Source organism: Equus asinus, chromosome 8, assembly GCF_041296235.1.
Source record: "Equus asinus isolate D_3611 breed Donkey chromosome 8, EquAss-T2T_v2, whole genome shotgun sequence".
Lineage (NCBI taxonomy): Eukaryota > Metazoa > Chordata > Mammalia > Perissodactyla > Equidae > Equus > Equus asinus.
This window is the reverse complement of record NC_091797.1, coordinates 33,456,305-33,477,192: the sequence shown is the minus strand read 5'-3', so window position 1 is coordinate 33,477,192 and position 20,888 is coordinate 33,456,305. Positions and strand designations below refer to the sequence as shown.

The following is a 20,888-nucleotide window of genomic DNA, read 5'->3' as shown; positions in this document are numbered from 1 at the left end:
TGACAGCCTCATGGCCTTCCCTTTATATGTCACTTGTGGCCTTTCTCTTGCTGCTTTTAGGATTCTCTCTTTGTCTTTAATTTTAGACATTTTGATTATAATAATATGTCTTGGTGTGGGCCTCTTTGGGCTTCTCTTGTTTGGAGCTCTCTGTGCTTCCTGAACTTGGATGTCTGTTTCCTTCCTCAGGTGAGGAAAATTTTCCTCTATTATTTCGACAAATAAATTTTCTGCCCCTTTGTCTCTCTCTTCTCCTTCTGGGACCCCTATAATCCAAATGTTAGCATGCTTCATATTGTCCCAGAGTTCCCTTACACTGTTCTCATTCTGTCTAATTCTTTTTTCTCTTTTCTATTCTGCTTGGCTGATTTCCTCTAATCTTTCGTCTAGCTCACTGATCCGTTCTTCTGCTTCCCCTACTCTGCTATTGAGGCCCTCTAGTGAATTTCTCATTTTGAGTATTGTATTCTTCATTTCTGATTGGTTCTTTTTTATATCTTCCAATTCTTTGCTGATTTGCTCACTGTGTTCATCCATTCTTCTCTGCATATCTGTGAGCATCCTCATTATGTTTTGTTTGAATTCTTTGTCAAGGAGGTCACTAGATTCTGTTTCACTTAGTTCTTTTTCTGGTGTTTTGTAGTGTTCCCTTGCTTGGAAAGTATTCCTTTGCCTCCTCATTATGCCTCTTTCTCTGTGCTATTTTCTTTGTACTAGGTGAGTCGGCTATGTCTCCTGATCTTGGAGAAGTGGCCTTATGTATGAGATGCCTTCTGAGGCCCAGCAGTGTGCTTCCCTCTCGTCACCAGACCATAAGCACAATGAGTGACCTCTTTGGGGGCTACTTGTGTTCTTCTGCTGTGGCAGGGTTGCTCCCACTGCAGGTACCCAGGGAATCTGATCTTTCCTTCCCTGGCCAGCTGTTTGCAAATGCGGTTTGGAGGGGCCTCAGCACTGTTGGCTACAAAGTCTATTAGCACACTCTTATTGCAATTGTCCTCTTAATTGGGTGGGTACCCAGTGTAGCTGGTTGCTAGGCTTAGGAGCGTACAGTTGTGATAGGCCTGAGGCCAACAAGGCTGATGTCAGTTCTCTTAGGAGTGCAGCTGAGTAGGGCTAGCCCTTGGCATGGAGGCACTCAGTTGTTTCAGGCTTTGGAAGGTGGGGCTGATCCTTTTTATGGCTAATTGTGAAACATAAGTCTTCTGCCATTGATAAGCCTCACTCCCCTCTGGACCACATACACTGTCAGCACAGTCCTGGTCCGTTCACACTTCTCAACCCCCTGGATCGTGCCTCACCACCACACTGCAGAGGCCCCGACCTCTGCCCCAGTGCCCTGCACAGTTCACCTGGTCCTCACACAAGCCCTACCCCACAGAGGCAGACACCTTTGCCTGCCTGTAGAGGATCAAGGCACTCAGTCAATGCAGGCTGAAAAGTAGCCTGAGGGCTTGCTGTTAGGTGGGGCCAGTCCCCAGGGTAGGTTGCCTGCCCTGGCTGAACTGGATTAAATCTGTGCTCTAGTGGGTGTGGCAGACCCCTGGGCTAACAGCCCAAGGGACACACCTCAATGGCCCCCACCGGTGTCCATATCAGCACGCCTGGACCAGCTCAGAACAACGGCCCCCACCAATGTCTCAGTCTCGGGAGAGGATCCTCCTCTCACCAAGATGCCCCAGAGCCCACCAGGTGAGTCTCATTTCACCAAAGGACAGTCAGCCTTCTCTCTGGTGATTTTAGGTTGCCGCAATCAGTGAGTTTGTGCATGGGCCCTTTAAGACCCAGATCTTTTCAGCTTTCAGCCAATAGCTTTTCTGGGGTGTCCTCGCTGCAGTTAATAGCCAGCAAAGCCAGACAGTAAGACCCCCCCTCTCAGTTGGGCTGAGTCCGAAGGATGGTTATAGCAGTATTGCCCCCGCCCCAGACCTCACTCCTCCAGGGAGGGCTCCTACCTTAGGTTGGCTCCAGCCTGGCCAGCTGAGAAGCTCTGCTGCTCCCAAAGGTGGCTTTTTTCCTTTCCAACCAGAGTTATTGCCTCCTCTGCTTTCGTCAGGACTGTCCCTTGTTGTGGGGGTTCTTTCTATCCAGTTTTCAGTTTTCAATCCAGGGTGATTCTTCCTAAAATTGTTGTAACCTGGTTGTGTTTGTGGGAGGAGGCAAGTTCAACATCTGCTCACAGCGCCATCTTGACGAGAACTCCCGAAACAGTGTTTTTATTCACTGGAGGATTACTTCAAATAGTGGACAGGTCACTCAGAAAGCCATGGGTTGGGGCACTGATGACCATATATGCTCCGTTTTACACTAACCTTTTGTAAGATAGTTTCTCACTTCTACACTAGGCTTTTCTTCTCATGCAGAAGCTAGGGCATCATCACCCATAAAATGGGGAAACTACAGACCTGTTGTAAGGATAAGTGAGTCCCTGTGAAGCCAATAGTCTACACGGTCTGGCAAGTAACAAGCACTCAATAATTGTTAGTTTTCTCCATTCTTTCCTCTGCATCCTACACTTGATTAAGACACAGCATCAACACTATGAAAAAGCAATTCACAGGAAGGGAGATCTAAATGGCCAGTACTCGTGGAAAAATGTTTCGGCTGGGTAGCAACAAAGGATTGAAAAGTGAAACAAGACATTATTTTTCGTCTACAAAATTGGCTGAAAAAAACAAAAGTCAGTTTGGGCAGAATTTGGGAGCCGGGCGCTCTCAGACCAGACTCCTAGAAGCACAACTTGGAACAATATTTCAGGGGCAACTGCCACAGCTTCTGCATGTGAAGACATGGCCAGGGTAGAAGTGGGAAATTGTCCTACAGTTGTCTTAAGTGGCTTCCCTACTGGGTGGCAGATGGCTGGTTTTTCACTTTATCAGCGACAATTAATACCTTTGTTCTTAACTGATTCCTAAGACTTCGGGGTTTCTTCAGGGGAAGCTGCTGAAGGAGGCAGCTGAGTAGACAGAATCCTCCCTGAGGATTTTCCTGCATGTCCCTCAGAGTGTGTGGCTGACTGCCTCCCATGGGGACCTAAAAGTTGCATATTCTGCTGTGTGACCAGAGATGGATCCTACCAGCCCCATCTCACAGCTGCCACATGGAATTTGGAGTCTGGAAATTCTCTTTATTTTTCTTGAAGGAACTCACGTGTTGGCTTCTTTATTGACTCAGGAAACCACGACACTGGATTTGGGCAGATTATCTCTACATTAAACTCTCTGGAGGGGAATACGCTGAAAACTCAGCTCATTTTCCAGTACTGAAAGGGAATGAAAAGTCAGGTATTCCAGAGTTTGTAATGCACACACAGGAATCAAAACACAGAATCTCCAGGACTGCAGAAGTAGAGACCAGTGTGTTTCTGATGTGTCTGAATCCTGGAGGGCAGTGTTTGAGATCCTAGATTTTCCAAAGAACTTATTTACTGAGCAAATATTTCCACTTTTTGCAATAAAGTTAGGTGAAATGGAAGCCACTTTCCAACAAAGTGAATGGATGAGAAGATGAAATGAGGTGTTCTGGGAGAAATCAGAGAGGGCTCTTTCCCTGAGGGGTTCTTCTTTTTAGGGTTCTCAAAATCAACGTGCTTGGGGTTATAACCACACCCTTTTTAAACAAATCCTGAGAAAATCATTGAAAAGGCATTTAACAGGTGGTTGACAAGGTGTAAATGCTGAGAAGTCAGGGCTTGATTCAAAGATAGTGATCATTCCAGGATGGCTGAGTCTCCCAGGTGTCAATAGGGAGGTTGGCCAGGGACTTTTCCCAAGGACCAAAAAGAAGAGCATCCAGGAGATAAGGTCATCCCACCACCAGGCACCGGCCAGGGCTTGCTGTGAACAGATCACAAGTGTCTGCTCCTGTTCAGAAGCCAGTGCTCAACAACCAAAGCCAAAGTATTGAGGAGGCGATGGAGAAAGACGTTTCCACATTATCATTTTTCTCTCATAGTCTAAGGGAGCCATCCTTCCCCCAGGCCCAGGGACATGCAAAGAACAGCAAGAGTGGGGAGCTCTTCCAAGTGAAAGAAAATAAAGGCATTCCTCCCTCCCATTCCTCTTACCTTGATGGCCAAAGTTTGTGGTAGAAGTTAAACTGAGATACTTTTCACCAAATCCCAGAATCCCTAGATTTAGAGAGTTTTCTGTATTTGAAAGATGTCATTTAGGAAGTCTTCAAACAGAAGTCTTCAAACAGGAGGGAACAGTATTAAGGATATCCTAATGCTGGGAGATTGAAACAAATGATTTCAGAAAAGGTCAAAATATGCATAGAGAAATAACCATCCATGTTTGACTAGTAAAGACTATACTAAATAAATTATGATATGTTGATGTGTTGAAGTCAGAATAACTTGTTCTCTTTTAATTTTTATTTTGAAACAATTTCAAACTTAGAGAATGCATGCAGGTACAGCACAAGAAAATCCTATATACCTTTTCCCAGATTCACCAACTGCTAACATTTTGCCACATTTGCTGCATATATAATGATATGAAAATAAATTGTAGATATCTCTGCCTTGTTACTCACAAAAGTTTTAGTGTATGTTGACTAAGAACTGGGATATTTTATTTCATACTCAGAGCACAATAATGAAAATCAGGGAAGTTAACATTGACTCAATACTACTGTCCCTATTCAAATGTCCCAAATTCTCACAATAATATTTATAGGCACTTGTTTTCCAGTCCAGGATCTAATCCAGGAACATGCACTGCATTCAGTTGTCACGTATCTTTAGGGTCCTTTAATCTGGAACAGTTCCTCAGATTTTATTTCTTTTTAACGATGTTGGTATTTTCGTAGAGGACAGGTCCTTATACAGTGGAAAATTCTTCAACTTGGGTTTATCCAATGTCTCGTCATAATTAGATTCTACTTATGTATTTCTGGTAGGAATATTGCAGAGGGGATGTTGCATCCTTCTCAGAGCATCACATCAGGAAGCCCACTGTGGGTGATGTCAACTTGATCACTGGGTTAAGGCAGTGCCTCCCAAGTATTTCCAGGATAAGGTTACTGTTTTCCATTATAATTGAGAAGGAACTTGAGGGGAGATACTTTGAAAATATGTAACTATCCTGTTCTTCAACAAACATTCACTCACTAGTTTTAGCCTTCCTTGATGATTCCTGTCTGTATCCACTATTACTACTATGGTTGCAAAACAATGATTTTTCAAACTCGATTCTTTCTTTTATATTTACTAGTTAGTATTTCACCGTAAAGAGTAGATTTTTCCACTCTCCCTGTCCCCGAATATTTATTTACATATTCATTTAATATGAGGATGCATTAACGGATTCTGATTTAAGTCATTGGGTTATGATGGAAGGATTGGTTTTTAATTCTTGATTCTGTCACTCAGTTGCTTGTGTAAACTTGGACAGGTCACCAAACCCTGATGTGCCTTAGTGCCCTTAGAGAAGGGAAAAGCTACTTTGCCGAGTTCTTCTGAAGCTCACCTGTGACAGGTTCTCAGAGACTTGTGGACAACATCCAAGAAACCACACGTGTGTGTAACTGGAATCCCAGGAGAGGAAAGAGAGAACAGGATAGAAAAAAGAGATGTTGACAAAAATAATCCATAACCAATCTATAAATGAAAATTTGGGAGAGTTTATTCTGAGCTAAAATCTGCGGACCATGGCCCAGGGCCTTTCTTCCTGAAGGAAGAAGGGGCACCAAAGAAGTGAGGTATACAGAGTGGTTATATACCCCCAAACAGGATATTTCACATATGATTGAAATGTCCCTCCCACAATAGTCACAAGATTGCCCTGTCTGCACAGCACTTGATGGACACAGCAGGTAGTGGGTCTGCTATCTTGGCGGGTGCAGCAGGAAGCAAGTCTGTTGTCTTGAGCTGAGTGGTCACAGGTGAGTGCAGCAATCACTTCCTAGCTTAAGGAAAGATGCTTAATCCTTAAGGAAATGCCAACGTTGGGACGGGGAGAGAAGTTGCACCTTGATCTCAAGGGCCTTTGTTCTTGCCATAGGAAATGTCTAAAGCAGATATACAATGCATGCTCAATGGGACGGTCAGGCCCTTTTGGAAAAACAAAGTCAGGCCGAATTAGGTTTACACCAAATTGCTTCCTCATATACTCTAATGTATCCTACTGCTTGCCATTTCTATTTTGTCAAAGATCAGCCTGAAATTTTCCAAAATTTGGTAAAAGACATGAATTTATAGATTCAATAAACTTATGGAACCCCAAGCAGTATATAGATACATAAAACCACACCTAGTAAAACTGACAAAAACCAAAGATAAACAGAAAATCTGGACAGCAACCAGAGGGAAATTACACATTACATACCAGAGAACAGTGATAAGACTCATCAGTGAATATGTCTCTAATTTTTCATCAGAAACAATGGAGGTCAGAAGACAATGAAATGACATTTTTTCAGCACCATAACAAAACAACCTGTTAACTCAAAACTCTAAATCAGTTAAAGTGTTCTTCAGGGGAAAAAAAAAGAAATTTTCAGATAAAATAAAACTAGCGGTTTGTTTCAAACAAGATTCCACCAAAAAAAAAGCTCTAAAAGTGTCTGAACTTAAACACTACGCCATTGGGCTGGCCCCCAGAATATATATATTTTTAAAGTGCTTATGGTGCATTCACTAAGAGAAATCATATGTTGAGACATCAAAAAAGTTTCTCATAGACGTAAAGGTAAACTTACCATGCAGCCCAGCAAGCCCACTCCCACATATTCACCTAAGCGAATTGAAAACTTATTTCCACAGAACTTCAGGTCAATGTTTACAGTAGCATTATTCATAATCACCAAAAACTGTAAACAAGATATCCTTCAAGAATGGAAAGATAAACAAACACATTACAATAGACACTAGAATACCTTCAGTGATCCAAAAAAATGAACTATTAATGCATACAACCACCTAGATGAATTGTTTGTTTGTTTCGTTTTGTTTTTGTTTTACTAAAACTTAATTTTTTTAGAGCAGTTTTAAGTTCACAGCAAAATTAAAAGGAAAGTACAGAGATTTCCCATATACCCTCTGCCCCCACATGCACACAGCCCCTTCTACTATCAATATCCCTCACCAGAGTGGTACAAGTGTTACAACTGATGAGCCAACATTGACACATCATATTCACCCAAAGGCCATAGTTTACAAGAGGGTTTACTTTGGTGGTGCACATTCTATGGGTTTGGATAAATATATAACGACATGTATCCATCATTATGATATAATATAGAGTATTTTCACTACCCTAAAAATCCCCACCTACTCAACCGTACCCCCTAGCTAAACCTCTGGCAACCACTCATGTTTTTACTGTCTTCATAGCTTTCCCTTTTGCAAGATGTCATATAGTTGGAGTCGTGTATGTAGCCTTTTCAGACTGGCTTTTTTCACTTACTAATATGCACTTAAGGTTCCTCCACGTCATTTCATGACTTAATAGCTAATTTATTTGAGTGTTGAATAACATTCCATTGTCTGGATGTACCACGGTTTATTTATGCTCTCACCTACTGAAAGACATCATGGATGCTTCCCAGTTTGGGCAATTACGAATAAAGCTGCCATAAACATTTGTGTGGAAGTTTTTACGTCGACATAAGTTTTCCACTCCTTTGGGTAGATACCAAGCAGTGTGACTGCCAGACTGTATGGTAAGAGTATGTTTAGTTTTGTAGGAAACCACCAACTGTCTTCCAACGTGGCTACACCATTGTGCATTCCCACCAGCAGTGAATGAGGGTTCCTGCTGCTCCACATCATCCCCATCACTCGGTGTGGTCAGTGTTCTGTATTTTGGCCATGCTAACAGGTGTGTAGCGGTACCTCATTGTTGTTTTCATATGTATTTCCCTGATACACATATGATGGGGAGAACCTTTTCATATGACTATTTGCCACCTGCAAATCTCCCTTGATAAGGTATCACTGCTAAGATCTCTGAGCCACTTTTCAATCAGGTCGTTTACTTTCCTACTGTTGAGTTTTAAGACTTCTCTGTATATTTCGGGTGAAAGACCTTTATCAGATATATCTTTTGCAAACATTTTTGCCCATTCTGTGGCTTCTCTTCTCAATCGTTTGATATTGTCCTTCATAGAGCAGAAGTTTTTAATTTTAATGAAATCCAGCTTATCAAGTACTTCCTTCATGGATCATGCCCTTGCTGTTGTGTCTAAGAAGCCATCACCATACCCAAGTTCACCTAGGTTTTCTCCTATCTTCTGGGAGTTTCATAATTTTGTATTTTACATTTAGGTTTATGATGCATTTTGAGTTGATTTTTGTGATGAGTGTAAGATCTGTGTCTAGATTCATTTTTTTTAATTGTGGATGTTGTCCAGCTGTTCCAGCAAAATTTATTGAACAGACCATCTTTGCTCCATTGTATTGCTTTTGATACCTGTCAAAGATCAACAGACTGTGTTTATGCGGGTCTATGCTGGGCTCTCTATTCTGTTCCATTGATCTATTTTTTCACCAATACCACACTGTCTTGATTACTGTAGCTTTAGAATAAGTCTTGAAGCTTGGTAGTGTCAGTCCTCCAAATTTCTTCTTCTCCTTTAGTATTGTGTTGGCTACCAGGGTATTTTGCCTCTCAATAAAATCTTTAGGATCATTTTGTTGATACAAAATAATTTGTTGGGATTTTGATTGGGATTTCACTGAATCTATAGATCAATTTGCAAAGTACTCCTACCTTGACAGACTGGGAATATTGACATGTTCCTATCCATAAACATGGGATACCTCTCAATGAATTTAGTTCTTGATTTCTTTCATCAGAGTTTTGTAATTTTTCTCATATCGGTCATATACATACAAATATTTCGTTAGATTTATACGTAAGTATTTCATTTGGGGGGATGCTAATGTAAATACTGTTGTGTTGCTAATTTCAAATTCCATTTGTTCAGGCCACTATATAGAAGAGTGATTGACTTTTGTCTACAGAAGTCAGTTGCATTTCTATAAACCAACAACAAATTTTAGGAGAAATAAATGAAGAAAACAATTTACAATAAGAAGTGAAAGCTATATGCATTAAAACTATAAGATTTTGATTAAAAAAATTGAAGACAACACAAATAAGTGGAAAGATATCTCATGTTCCTGCATTGGAAGAATTAATAGTGTTAAAATGTCCATACTACCCAAAGCAATCTACAGATTCAATGCAATCCCTATTAAAATTCCAAAGCTCTATTCACAGAAATAGAACAAACAATCCTAAAATTTGGATGGGACCCCAAAAGTCTCTAAATAGCCAAAGCAATCCTGTGAAAAGAAAGAATAAAGCTGGAGGCATCACACTTCCTGAGTTCCAACTATATTACAAAGATATAGTAACCAAAACACTACAGGACTGGCCTAAAAACAGACACATAGACCAATGGAATAGAATCAAGAGCCCAAAAATAAACCCTCACATATGTGTATGGTCAACTAATATTTGAAAAGAAAGCTACGAATGCTGTCTGGGGAAAGCATAGTCTGTCTAATAAGTAATGTTGGAAACACTGGATAGTCACATGCAAAAGAGTAAAATTGGATCCCCACTTGACACTACCCACAAAAAAATTAACTCAAAATGGATTAAAGACTTAAATGTAAGACCTGAAATTGTAAAACTCCTGGAAGAAAACAAAGAGAAAAATCTCCTTGACTTTAGTCTTGGCAATAATTTTTTAGATTTGATACCAAAAGCAAGAAAAGCAAAAACAAATAAGTGGACTGCATCAAACCAAAAACTTTCTGAAAAGCAAAAGAAACAATCTACAAAATGAAAAAGCAACCTACAGAATGGGAGAAAATATTTGCAAACTGTCAATCTGAAAACGCATTAACATCCAAAATATATAAAGAACTCATACAACTCAATAGAAAAAAGGAAGAAATCATCAAATTAGAAAATGAGCAGAGAATGCGTATAGACATTTTTCCAAAGAGGACTTAACAATAGCCAACAGGTACATGAAAAGATGCTCGACACCATAATCGTCAGGGAAATGCAGATCAAACCACAATGACATATCAACTCACACCCGTTAGAACGGCTATTATCAAGAAGACAAGAGATAACTCCTGGTCAAGATGTGGAGAAAAGGGAAATCTTGTGCACTGCTGATGAGATTGCAAACTGCTACAGCCACTATGGAAAACAGTATGGAGCTTCCTCAAAAAATTAAAAATAGAACTACCATATGATCTAGCAGTCACACATCAGCGCGTATCCAAGGGAATCAAGTCAGGATCTCAAAGAGCTATCCACACTCCCATGTGCATTGCGACATTACTCACAATAGCCAACACATGGAAATAGTCTAAATGTCACTCTATGGAGAATGGATAAAGAAGATGTGGTATACATATAAAATGGAATATTCTTCAGCTATGAGAAAGAAGGACATCCTGTGGTTTGCAACAACATGGATGGACTTTGAGGGCATTATGCTAAACGAAATCAGTCAGGCAAACACAAATAAAGTATGATCTCACTTATATGTGGAATCTAAAGAAGCTAAAGTCATAGAAACAGAGAGTAGAATGGAGGTTGCCAAGGCATGGGCAAAGGAGAAAATGGGGAGATGTTGGTGAAAGGGGACAAAATTCGAGTTATTAGATAAGCAAGTTCTGAGGATCTAACATGCACCATGGTGACTATAGTTAACAATAATATATATAATATTTGAAAATTGCTAAGAGAGCAAACTAAATGTTCTCAATACCTATATATATATATATATAATTATATATAATTACATACTATATGTATATTATATTATACTATATATATATAATACTATATATATATATTATACATATTATACTATATATATATATATATAATTACATCAGGTGATGGAGGTGTTAACTAACCCTATCATGATAACTATTTTTGAATATATACATGTATCAAATCATCACGTTGTACACCTTAAACTAACTCAACATTACATGTCAAATTTCAATAAACCTGGGGAAGAAAAGATCTCCCTTCTAAGATGCAGGGGAAGTTGTTGCATCTCGCCCCTCCTACAACTAAAAGCAAGGCACAATGCCTAGTGGGCCTCTTTGGATTTGGAGGCAACATATTTCTCATTCAGGTGAGTTATTCTGGCCTATTTATGGAATGACCTAAAAAGCTGCTAGTTTTGTGTGGGGTCCAGAACAAGAGAAGGCTCTGCAACAGGTCCAGGCTGCTGTGAAAGCTGCTCTGCCACTTGGACCATATGATTGAGCAGATCCAGTGGTGCCTGATGTGTCGGTAGCAGATACAGACGCTGTTTGGAGCCTTTGGCAGGTCCCTATTGGTGAAGCACAGTGCAGGCCCTTAGGATCTTGGAGCAAAGCCCTGCCATCCTCTACAAATAACTACTTTTCTTTTGAGAAACACCTCTTGGTCTGCTACTGTGCCTTAGTAGAGACTGAACACAGAACCAGGGGCCACCAAGTTACCATGCAACCTGAGTTACCCATCATGAAATGGGTGTTATTTGATTCACACAAGCCATAATGTTGGGCATGCACAGTAGCACTCTATCATCAAATGGAAGTGGTATATACACAATTGGGCATGAGCAGGCCCTGGGGCCACAGGTTCCATGAAAAAGTGGTCCAAATGGCCATGGTTCCCCCTATCTTCTGTACTCCTGCTACAATACCTTCTCTCTCCCAGCCCACACCTAGGGCTCAATGGGGAGTTCCCTACACTCAGTTCACACAGGAAGAGATGGCTCAGGCCTCATCTGTAGATGATTCTGCACCATAGGCAGACACCACCTGAAGGTGGACAGCTGCAACACTACAGGCCCTTCTGCACTCACCCTTGAATACAGCAGCGAAGGAAAATCTTCCCAGTGAGCAGAACTGCCAAAAGTCACCTGGTCATTCCCTTTGCTTTGAAGTAGAAATGGTCAAATACGCAACTGTATACAGACCCATGGACTGCAGTCAATGGTTTGCCTGGATGGGACGTGGAAGGAACATGATTAAAAAATTGGTAACAAGGAAAAGTGAGGAAGAGGTATGAAGATACACCTCTTTGAATGGGTAAATAATGTGAAGATATTTGTGTCCCATGTGAATGTTTGCCAAAGGGTGACGTCAGCAGACGAGAATTTTAATAATCAGGTGACTAGGACGACCCATTCTGAGAACACCTGTCAACCACTTTCCCCAGTCACTCCCATAATCATACAGTGGACTCGTGAACAAAGTGGCCATGGTGGTAGGGGTGGAGGATATGCATGGGGTCAGCATCATGATCTTCCACTCACCAAGGCTGAGCTGGCTAGTACCAATTCCGAGTACCCAATCTGCCAGCAGCAGAGACCAAGACTGAGTCCCTGATATGGCACCATTTCTGGGGTGTCACCAAGCTTCCTGGTGGCAGGGTGAAAACAATGAACTGTTTTCATCATTGAAGGGGAAGCGTTTTGTCCTTACTAGAACAGACAATTACTCTTCATACAGATATGCTTTCCCTGAAGACAATGCTTCTGACAAAACTACCATGTGTGCATTTACAGAATGCCCTATTCACCATCATGGTATTCCACACAGCATTTCTTCTGATCAAGGAACTAATTTCACAGCAAAAGAAGTGTGGCAATGGGTCAATGCTCATGGAATTCAAGGGGCTTATTACATTTTCCACCGTCCAGAAGTAACTGGCTTCAAAGAATGGTGGAATGGCATTTTGAAGACTCAGTTATACCACAAGCTGGGTCGCAATACCTTGCAGGGCTGGGGCAAAGTTCTCCAGATGGCTTATATGCTCTGAATCATGATCCAATATCTGCTGCTGTTTCTCCCATAGCTAGGATTCCTGGGTCCAGGAATTGAGCATTGGAAACGGGAAATGGCAACACTATGACCCTAGTAAGAGACTAGCAAACTTTTTGCTTCTTGTTCCTATAACTTTGTGCTCTACTGGCCTAGAGGTCTTAGCTCCAGAATAGGGAGTGCTTCCACCAGGAAACACAATGAGAACCATTGAACTGGAAGCTGAGAGTTGCATCTGGCCACTTTGGGCTCCTTGTGCCTCTGAATCAACAGGCAAAGAAGGGAGTTACTGTGCTGGGTGAGGTGATTGATCCTGACAACCAAGAGGAAATTGGACTACTGTTCCACAACGGAGGTAAGAAAGGGTATGTCTGGGACACAGGAGAACACTTAGGGCGTCTTTTAGTATTATCATGCCCTGTGATTAAGGTCAATGGAAAATTACAACAACCCAGTGCCAGCAGGACTACTAATGAACCAGACTCTCCAGGAATGAAGATTTGGGTCACCCTATCAGGCAAAAGACCATGACCAGCTGAGATGCTTGCTGAAGACAAAGGAAACACAGAGTGGATAGTGAAAAAAGGTAGTTACAATTAGCAACCATAACCAAGTGATCAGTTAAAGAAACAAGGACTAGTATTTCCTGTTCATTTTGTTATGAATAACGAAAAGGTTATGTGTGTGTGTGTGTATAATACCTTTGTTTTTTTCCTCTCCTTTCCTTATCACGCAGTATAGTTGAATCACGTTAAGTGAAATGATGACCTTTTTATTATCATTATTTGGAGATTAAGTATGGATTATGGAGATGCATATCAGTGCCAGATTGACAGGGGATGGGTAATTTTATATGTCAGCTTGATGGGGTCACAGGGTGCCCAGATGTTTGGATAAACATTATTTCTACATGTGTCTAGGAGGGTGTTTCCAGATGACATTAGTATTTGAATTGGCGGACTCAGTAAAGGAGATTGCCCTCCCCAAAGTGGTTAGGCATCATCCAATCCATTGAGGACCTGAATGGAACAAAAAGTGGAGGGAGGGAGAATTCACCCCTTCTTCTGCCTGATTGCAAGAGATGGGACATCAGTCTTCCACCCTCAGAATGGCATTTACACCCCCAGCGCCCCGCTTCTCAGGACTACAGACTCAAACTGAATTACACCACTGGCTTTCTTTGCTCTTCAGCTTACAGACGGCAAATCATGGGACTTCTCATCCCCCATAACTCCATGAGCCAACTCTTTATATCATATTATATCTATCCTATTGGTTCATATATATCCTATTGGTTATATTTCTCTGGAGAACCCTAACACATATGATACTTAAAGAATGGAATGAAGAAAACAAACATTGATGAGCTTAAAACAAAGGTCTTATTATAGCACAATTGGAGGTTGGTTGAACCAAGGGGACTCTTGCTGGTTCCCCAACATTAAAGGACCCCAAATAAGATGACTCCATTTGTCCCAGTTTAGAGGAATTTTAAAAGCAGGAAGGCAAAGATCACAATGAGAACCCTGACCTGCAGTAGTCAGGCAGATTAATCAAGGGAAAGATGACAAAAGAGCCAAGGTTGTCTGGCTTGATGCCTCGCTGGGATCCAGAGCCTTCTACACAAGAGTGGGTCAAAGGGTCAGGGGTGGAGAGAGAAGTTTCCAGGACTCCTTTACACAGGAGCCCCATGCACCATGGCACCAAACCCATCGGTGAAGCCCTAACATGGGCTACAGTTAGATTGAGAGATATAGAAATATAAGAGTTGATAACATGAAGGTGAAAATTTGGATTAAATTGGAATGTTTAAACAGGCTTTAAGTGAACAAGTTGTGTCTCCATTACCTGAATGTTTTATGGAAATGGAAATTCTGTCTGACTGGGGAACACTTTCCCTACTTAGTATTGTAACACAGAAGGCATGTAAATCCACATTTCAAGCAACATTAATTGGACACGCTCAGTGGAAACCAAATAGTGTACAATAGAAGCTGGAGTGAAGTGCAGACACACTCTCTGTACAAGAGCCCTGGGTGGAGCGGGCACTGGAGCTTCTGGCAAAAGCCCCTGAGCATCTCCCAGTGATGACTAATGGGACTTGGAAGTAGAGAGTTTCCATTTGAGGGGCAGTTACTAGCTTGCTTTTGGACATTAATTGAAACTACCCTTATGACTAAAAGATGTAAAATAATCTTAAAACCTGAAATACGCAAGCTGTCTTGGATAAAATTGGAGAAACACACTCACGTAGGGGAGAGTGCCCAAAAGAGTTCCATTAAAAAGTGGAAATACTTTATATAGGATCGCGCTCCCAGGGAAATGCAGGAGGGATGCACGCATGAGCAGGGAACCTGTCTTCCCCTTGGACTAACTTTGGAATTGCAGGAGGAGCTGCTGGATTTTTTTGTCACTTGGACAATATCCTATAAACAGTTCTCAACTGACCTATGAAGAGCTGCTTGGTTTATGGATGGCGGTTCCAAGGTGAGCAGACAACATCTTCTTTGGAACATTGCCTCTGATCAAGGAAGGTCAAAACATATCAGCTCAATGAGCTGAATTGCATGCAGTTTTCCTAGCAGTGATGGAAGAATTGAACAATGATAAAGCCCTTATACAATGATTTTTACAAACTCATGGACAGTAGGCAATAGCCAGGCCATATGGTTAGGCAAAGGGCAAGGGAAACCTGGTCTATTAAAGGAATGCCCATATGGAGCACAGTCCTATGGAAATCACTATGGGAATCTCAGGGGTGTGTAAAGTAGGACTTGTTGGTGCCCATCACATGAACCCCATTCTGGGTTGGGAAGAGACGGGCATCAATGAGCGGATAACCTGTTGCCCCTTGATGTGGCTACTTGGATCCATTAAATAAGTGGACATTGAGGGGCTGCAGCAATGCAGAGATGGGCTGAGTCTAGACATATTCCACTTGCATCCCCTGAAGAAAAATACCAAAAAGAACTGTTCTGTCTGCCAACCAGAGACTAAGGAGGGCTATGTGGCAGATTGTCTGGTGGGAATGTCTTGAACATAGCTGGCAAATCAGACTGATGCTGGTGGCCCAGGGGAGCTACAAATGGGTCTTTGCAGGAGTAGATATTGACTCTGGATTGGGCTTTGCTTATCCAGTGGTAGATACAAACTCTCAGAGTGCTATAAAAGAACCAGAACAGAAGACAGTGCACCAATTTGCACTGCTGAGTCACAATTCTTCAGGCCAAAGAACAAACTTTACAGCCCATAAAGTCCAACAATGGGCAGAGAGACATCCTCCTCAGAGTAATAGTGTGATAGAGAATTTGCACAATTGGGACATTGGTTTTCTAAATTGGGGTGGTGGGGGTTATAGAGTCACAGAAGGCTGGCTTACACAACTTCACAAGTGTGTGCTCACAGTCAAGATGAGTGGGGCTAAAGGAATGTCCCTACTAGAAAGTTTCCTCTCTTTTTCCTGGAATACCTGGGGAGGAGGAGTAGAAGAGGATGCTGGTATGACTCCACAATTCTTCCAAAATGGGAGGAAGATGATATGACTATATCCACCTCGACTCTCTTTCTTCCTGCCTGATGCAGTGGTCTCAGGTCAGGATGCCCACAAGTGCCAGAAACAGGAATGATTCCTATGCAAGAAACTGTAACTATTTTTTAATCCCTGTTTCAGAATTCCTAAGGACCCGAAGGGGCAGAGAGTGCCTTCACCCCATCTGGCAAAATCGGGGCTGACAGTGAATGCAGCTATATTGCCTGGTGGTCAGTTAGTCCACTGGCTCTGCACCTATGTGACTCCTCTATGAATGGGAGCGCACTGAGGAGGAGGGACTGCTACACTAGTATTGCTGCCTGCGTCTAGACCAGCACCGCAGCCAAACCTAATGTCCCTTCCAAAGGTGGAAAAGTTAGGTATCAATGGAGAGAAGGAAAAATAGCAGCTGAGGTAAAGCAATGAATAAAGGGGTTATGTAATGAGAGAAACACAATATTACGTTAACACCTAAAAGAGGTGTGAGCAACAGATGATATTGTCTCTTAGCTCAATTATCCAGATGTCTGAAAAGGTGTAGCCATATATTGCTGAGACTATTTCTGCTTCTGGAACCTGACAAGATCAAATGGAAGCCTGCAAACCTGAGTGACCTCACCCTGGGAGACATTCTCATACAAGAGGATGAGGGACTGGACTAATTGTTCATGACTGAATGGGAACCAGTAATTTGCCAGCATCTTCTAAGCGTTATGCTCCTTTTGTTATAAGGGATCTGTGGTCAAAGACCAGAGAGTAGCCTGTAGTATAATCAAAAAATATTTAGTCTTTGTCCCTGGTTCCTGGCACAGAGCTCCTAAAACCCTTGGAATCTCCTGAGTGATGAGTGAGTGTCATATGCTAATGAGATGTCTGACGAGTCCCAGATAGCTTCAGGATGGGGGCTGGTCACCAGAAAGACCCCAGTGATGAGGGCTGAGCACTAGCAGTGCTGTGGGATTTCTTAAAAAATACTCAGGCCTCTCCCCAGACCCACCATCTCAGAACATTAGGCACAAGACCAAGGAATTGCTTAATTAACAAGACCTACAGGTAAGGCTGATGCCCAGCTATGAGGGAATCCTGATCTACGTTACTTTTTTTTTTGGTGAGGAAGATTGTCCCTGAACTAATGTCTCCGCCAATCTGCCAATCTTCCTCTATTTTATATGTGGGACACTGCCACAGCATGGCTTGATGAGTGGTGTGTCAGTCTGGGTCCAGAATGCAAACCCAGGAATGCCAGGCCACCGAAGCAGACCATGCGAACTTAACCTCTGTGACACTGGGCCAGCCCGTCTGGTCTGAAGACCGCATCAGTACCAACCTTGTTATAAATACAGACTTTCATGCTCTAGTCAAGATTCTCTGAATCTTAATGAGATGTCCAGAGGATTCCTGTGCACAGGAAAGTTTGGGATTCTGGTCTCCATGCCTTCTAGACATGGAACTAGAAGTGTGTAATCTACCCTGGGTATGTAGTCTGATCAGATCCCTTAGCACTGGAGGATCCAGGGTTCAGTCCTTGTTCCTTTGCCTTCTAGCCATCATTCCCTTGGCGACCTCATCTGTTCTCAAGGCTTTAAATATCGTTTATATGGTATCACCACCCAAATCTATTTATCCAGCTCAGATATTTCTCCTAATCTCAACAGTCCAACTGCCAATCTGCTATCTTATCTTACTTGCATTTCTAATAGACATCTCAGCTCCAACATTTCTTAATGTGAATGCCTATAAATATGCTCCTTCCAGAATCTTCCCCACCTTTGCTGACAGCAACTCCATCTTTCTACTCGCACAGTCCAAAATTGGGGTGTCCTCCTTGACTCCTCTTTCTCATTCCCGATTAATCCATTAGGAAATGCTGCAAAGTCCATGTTCAGAATGTATCCAGATCCAGTCACTTCCCACTCTTTCCACCGCGCACACCAGTGGAAGCCGTGGCCTCCTCCAGCCTGGAACCCTGCCCTGGTTCCTGCTGCTTCCCTAGGGCCTCCCTCGCCCTTTGCCTCCCAGTTCTGCTCTCAGCACAGCAGCCACAGTGATCCTTTAAAGGAGAAGTCGTACCACGTCCCTCTCCTGCTCTAAACTGTCATGTAACTCCCCAACTCACTCAGACCAAAGGCCAGAACCCGTCTGACATCCTCCAAGTCTACGTGGTCTGGCCGCACCTCTGTCTCATCTCGATTGCTGCCTGCTCCAGCCACACTAGCCTCCTCGCTCATCCCAGAACACACACACTCCTGCCCTAGAGCTTCTGCAGTGGAGTTCCCCTGCACGGAAAGAACCTCCCCCAGACATCCTCGTGGATAATTCCCCCTGTCCTCACCTCTTTCCTCAAAGTCACCTTCCCAGAGAGGGCCACAGCGACCCCCAAAATTAAAACAGCCATTGGCCCAGTCTCCATCCGCATCCTCTGGATGGCCTTCCCCACTGCATTGTTTCCACAGCACTTACCACCTTCTAACATGAACACTGTCCTGATTCACTGTGCTTACGGTGTATAGTCTGTCTCTTCCCACTACAACATATGCTCCAAAAGGCCAGCGATTTTTCTGTTTTTACTTCAATGATGTTACCCAGATACAAAAATAGTATGTTACACATCCAGCACACAACCAGTATCAGCTGAATGACTGTTCAGTGTACAGCATCTCCCTTTGCTAGACACAGCATCTTTAACAAGGTAGCCTGAGGCCACATTTTGTTTTGTGGCAGCTACAGCACAATGTCCAAGCACTCTGACGTCACTGCCACCTGTACTTATCTCACAAGTGCTGCTCTCCCCTCCCCCTCCCTCTAACTCTCCTTCCCACAACAACCCTCCTGCACACCCCAGCACACAATTACATTTCTCTCTTCAGAAAACAATGATCCTTCACTTGAGTCCTATTTTACAACCAAGTATGAACCTAGACTCTGCTTCATACACTGTGAGTTCAGACTGGAGCCAGCGCTGGGAGAATCAGCGCTAAGGGCGGGGAGGGAGAGCAGGCCGCAGAGTAGAATTCCAACAGGAACTTGCCTAGGATGAGAAATGACGGGGTCCCTCCTCTCTAATTCCAGAATCTGGCTCCCTTGAGAAGGTTGGGGAAAAGGGAAATGATAATCAAGCCCTAGAAGGAGAACAGAGCTGGACGAGTTTGAATATTCATCTCTGGACAGCACAGATGCCTGTGTGCAGGGCCATCTAGCCTTTTGGGGACAATGACAGGCCAAATGACTCCTGCTGCTGTCAGAGATGGGGGACACCCAGAGAGAATGACGAGAACTTATACAGAAGACCAAGAATAGGCACAATCCGTTACAGAAACAAAGGAACAACAAATAAACACCCAAAAGTGGGGATAAGGGCCGGACCCAGGCCTGAACCTAGGCTGACCCGGCCACACGAAGCCCGCCCTGCATGCGGTCCTGGAGACACAAGGCCCAGGTGATGTCCAAATCCCTGTGATCATAGGTCCTGCTGGGACAAGATTCTCCTGAAAGGACAAGGACAAGGAAGCAGAGAAGATGTCCGCACCAAGGAGTCACCGTGTCAAAGGCCACAATGCACTGAACATCGACTGGGCACAGGCCTCAGTCTTACGCTCAGCTCCTCACAGCCTTCTCCTGTCCCCACCTGCAACAGACTCACCACAGCGAACAGGCAGATTCTGGAAGGTTCTCAGAGCCTCCATTTATTTCCCCTCTCAAATTGTAGGAATCTTCTCCTTTAATTAACCCATCAGTCCTTCATGGGAAGAATCTGAAAAAACAAGTTCATATCCAGATGTTTATTTTCAATAAGGAAGGAAGAAGCTGCAAGTCAGGGCAACATGAAGTAAAGACAGGGATGGAGCCAGCCCCACGTCTGCCGGAACAGGAAAGTCAGTCAGGGGACAGAACACAGGTCAGTGTGGGAGGGGGTCACGGGGGAGACCAGTCTCCCATCTCCTCACATTACGCTAATAGGAACACAGACACCCTCAGATGCCCTTGGCAGAACGAGAAGTCAGAGTTTCCTGAATTCACAATGGGGGTGGGACAGGAACAAATCTTGCATCACTCTGTCCCCTACAAGGCAGCTGTTTCACGCTATGGAAGAAAACAATTATGAATAATTTAAGGCACTCGCTATAATTAGTGACATTCTGAACAGCCCACCACATGCTCAGAATGTCCCAATCAAAGAGTCTCCATAACCTAGTCCAGGCCCCTCCACCCCAACATCTCCCCACTTCAGGCCTCCAGAGCGTCACCTGCCTTGAGAGACACATCAGAGCCCTGGGCACTGTCACTGCCTGGAGTAGACCAAAACAGAACGTATTCAGAGACCACAGGAGATGAGATTAAAGGAGGAACTCTGGGGTGGGTGAGCTCCCCCATGGGCTCCCGTCTACACTATCACAAGGGTCTCAGGCAACACACTCACTCCATCCTTACTTGCAGCCTGAGCATAGCCCCTTCCTTTCTCACCTATGGGAAGAAAACATCCTGTGAGAAACCAGGGAGGAGGCAGGGCCATGAGGTCCTAAAGGAACCCCCTAGTCCTGGACCCCAGAGAAGTTTCCA

At 43.2% G+C, this 20,888-nt stretch overlaps 1 protein-coding gene across 29 annotated transcripts in view; it reads right to left on the bottom strand.

Annotated features, from left to right (window-relative positions):
* The window catches only part of LOC106825028 (class I histocompatibility antigen, Gogo-B*0101 alpha chain), a 192,503-nt gene that overhangs the window by 26,426 nt on the left and 145,189 nt on the right, over window positions 1-20,888 (bottom strand). For 5 of the 29 annotated variants that reach the window (XR_011505056.1, XR_011505051.1, XR_011505044.1 and 2 more), the window contains exons 6-7: window positions 5,472-20,082; window positions 1,956-4,229 (exon numbers count right to left, since the gene is read on the bottom strand). Coding sequence is in view for 1 of the 29 variants with exons in the window: in XM_070515283.1 (XP_070371384.1) it covers window positions 20,407-20,411 (5 nt within the window). In the remaining 28 variants the exon portion in view is untranslated. Of the gene's footprint in view, window positions 1-1,955; window positions 4,230-5,471; window positions 20,412-20,888 lie in introns of those variants that run through there. The other 24 variants (XR_011505070.1, XR_011505058.1, XR_011505062.1 and 21 more) reach the window with 24 other exon arrangements.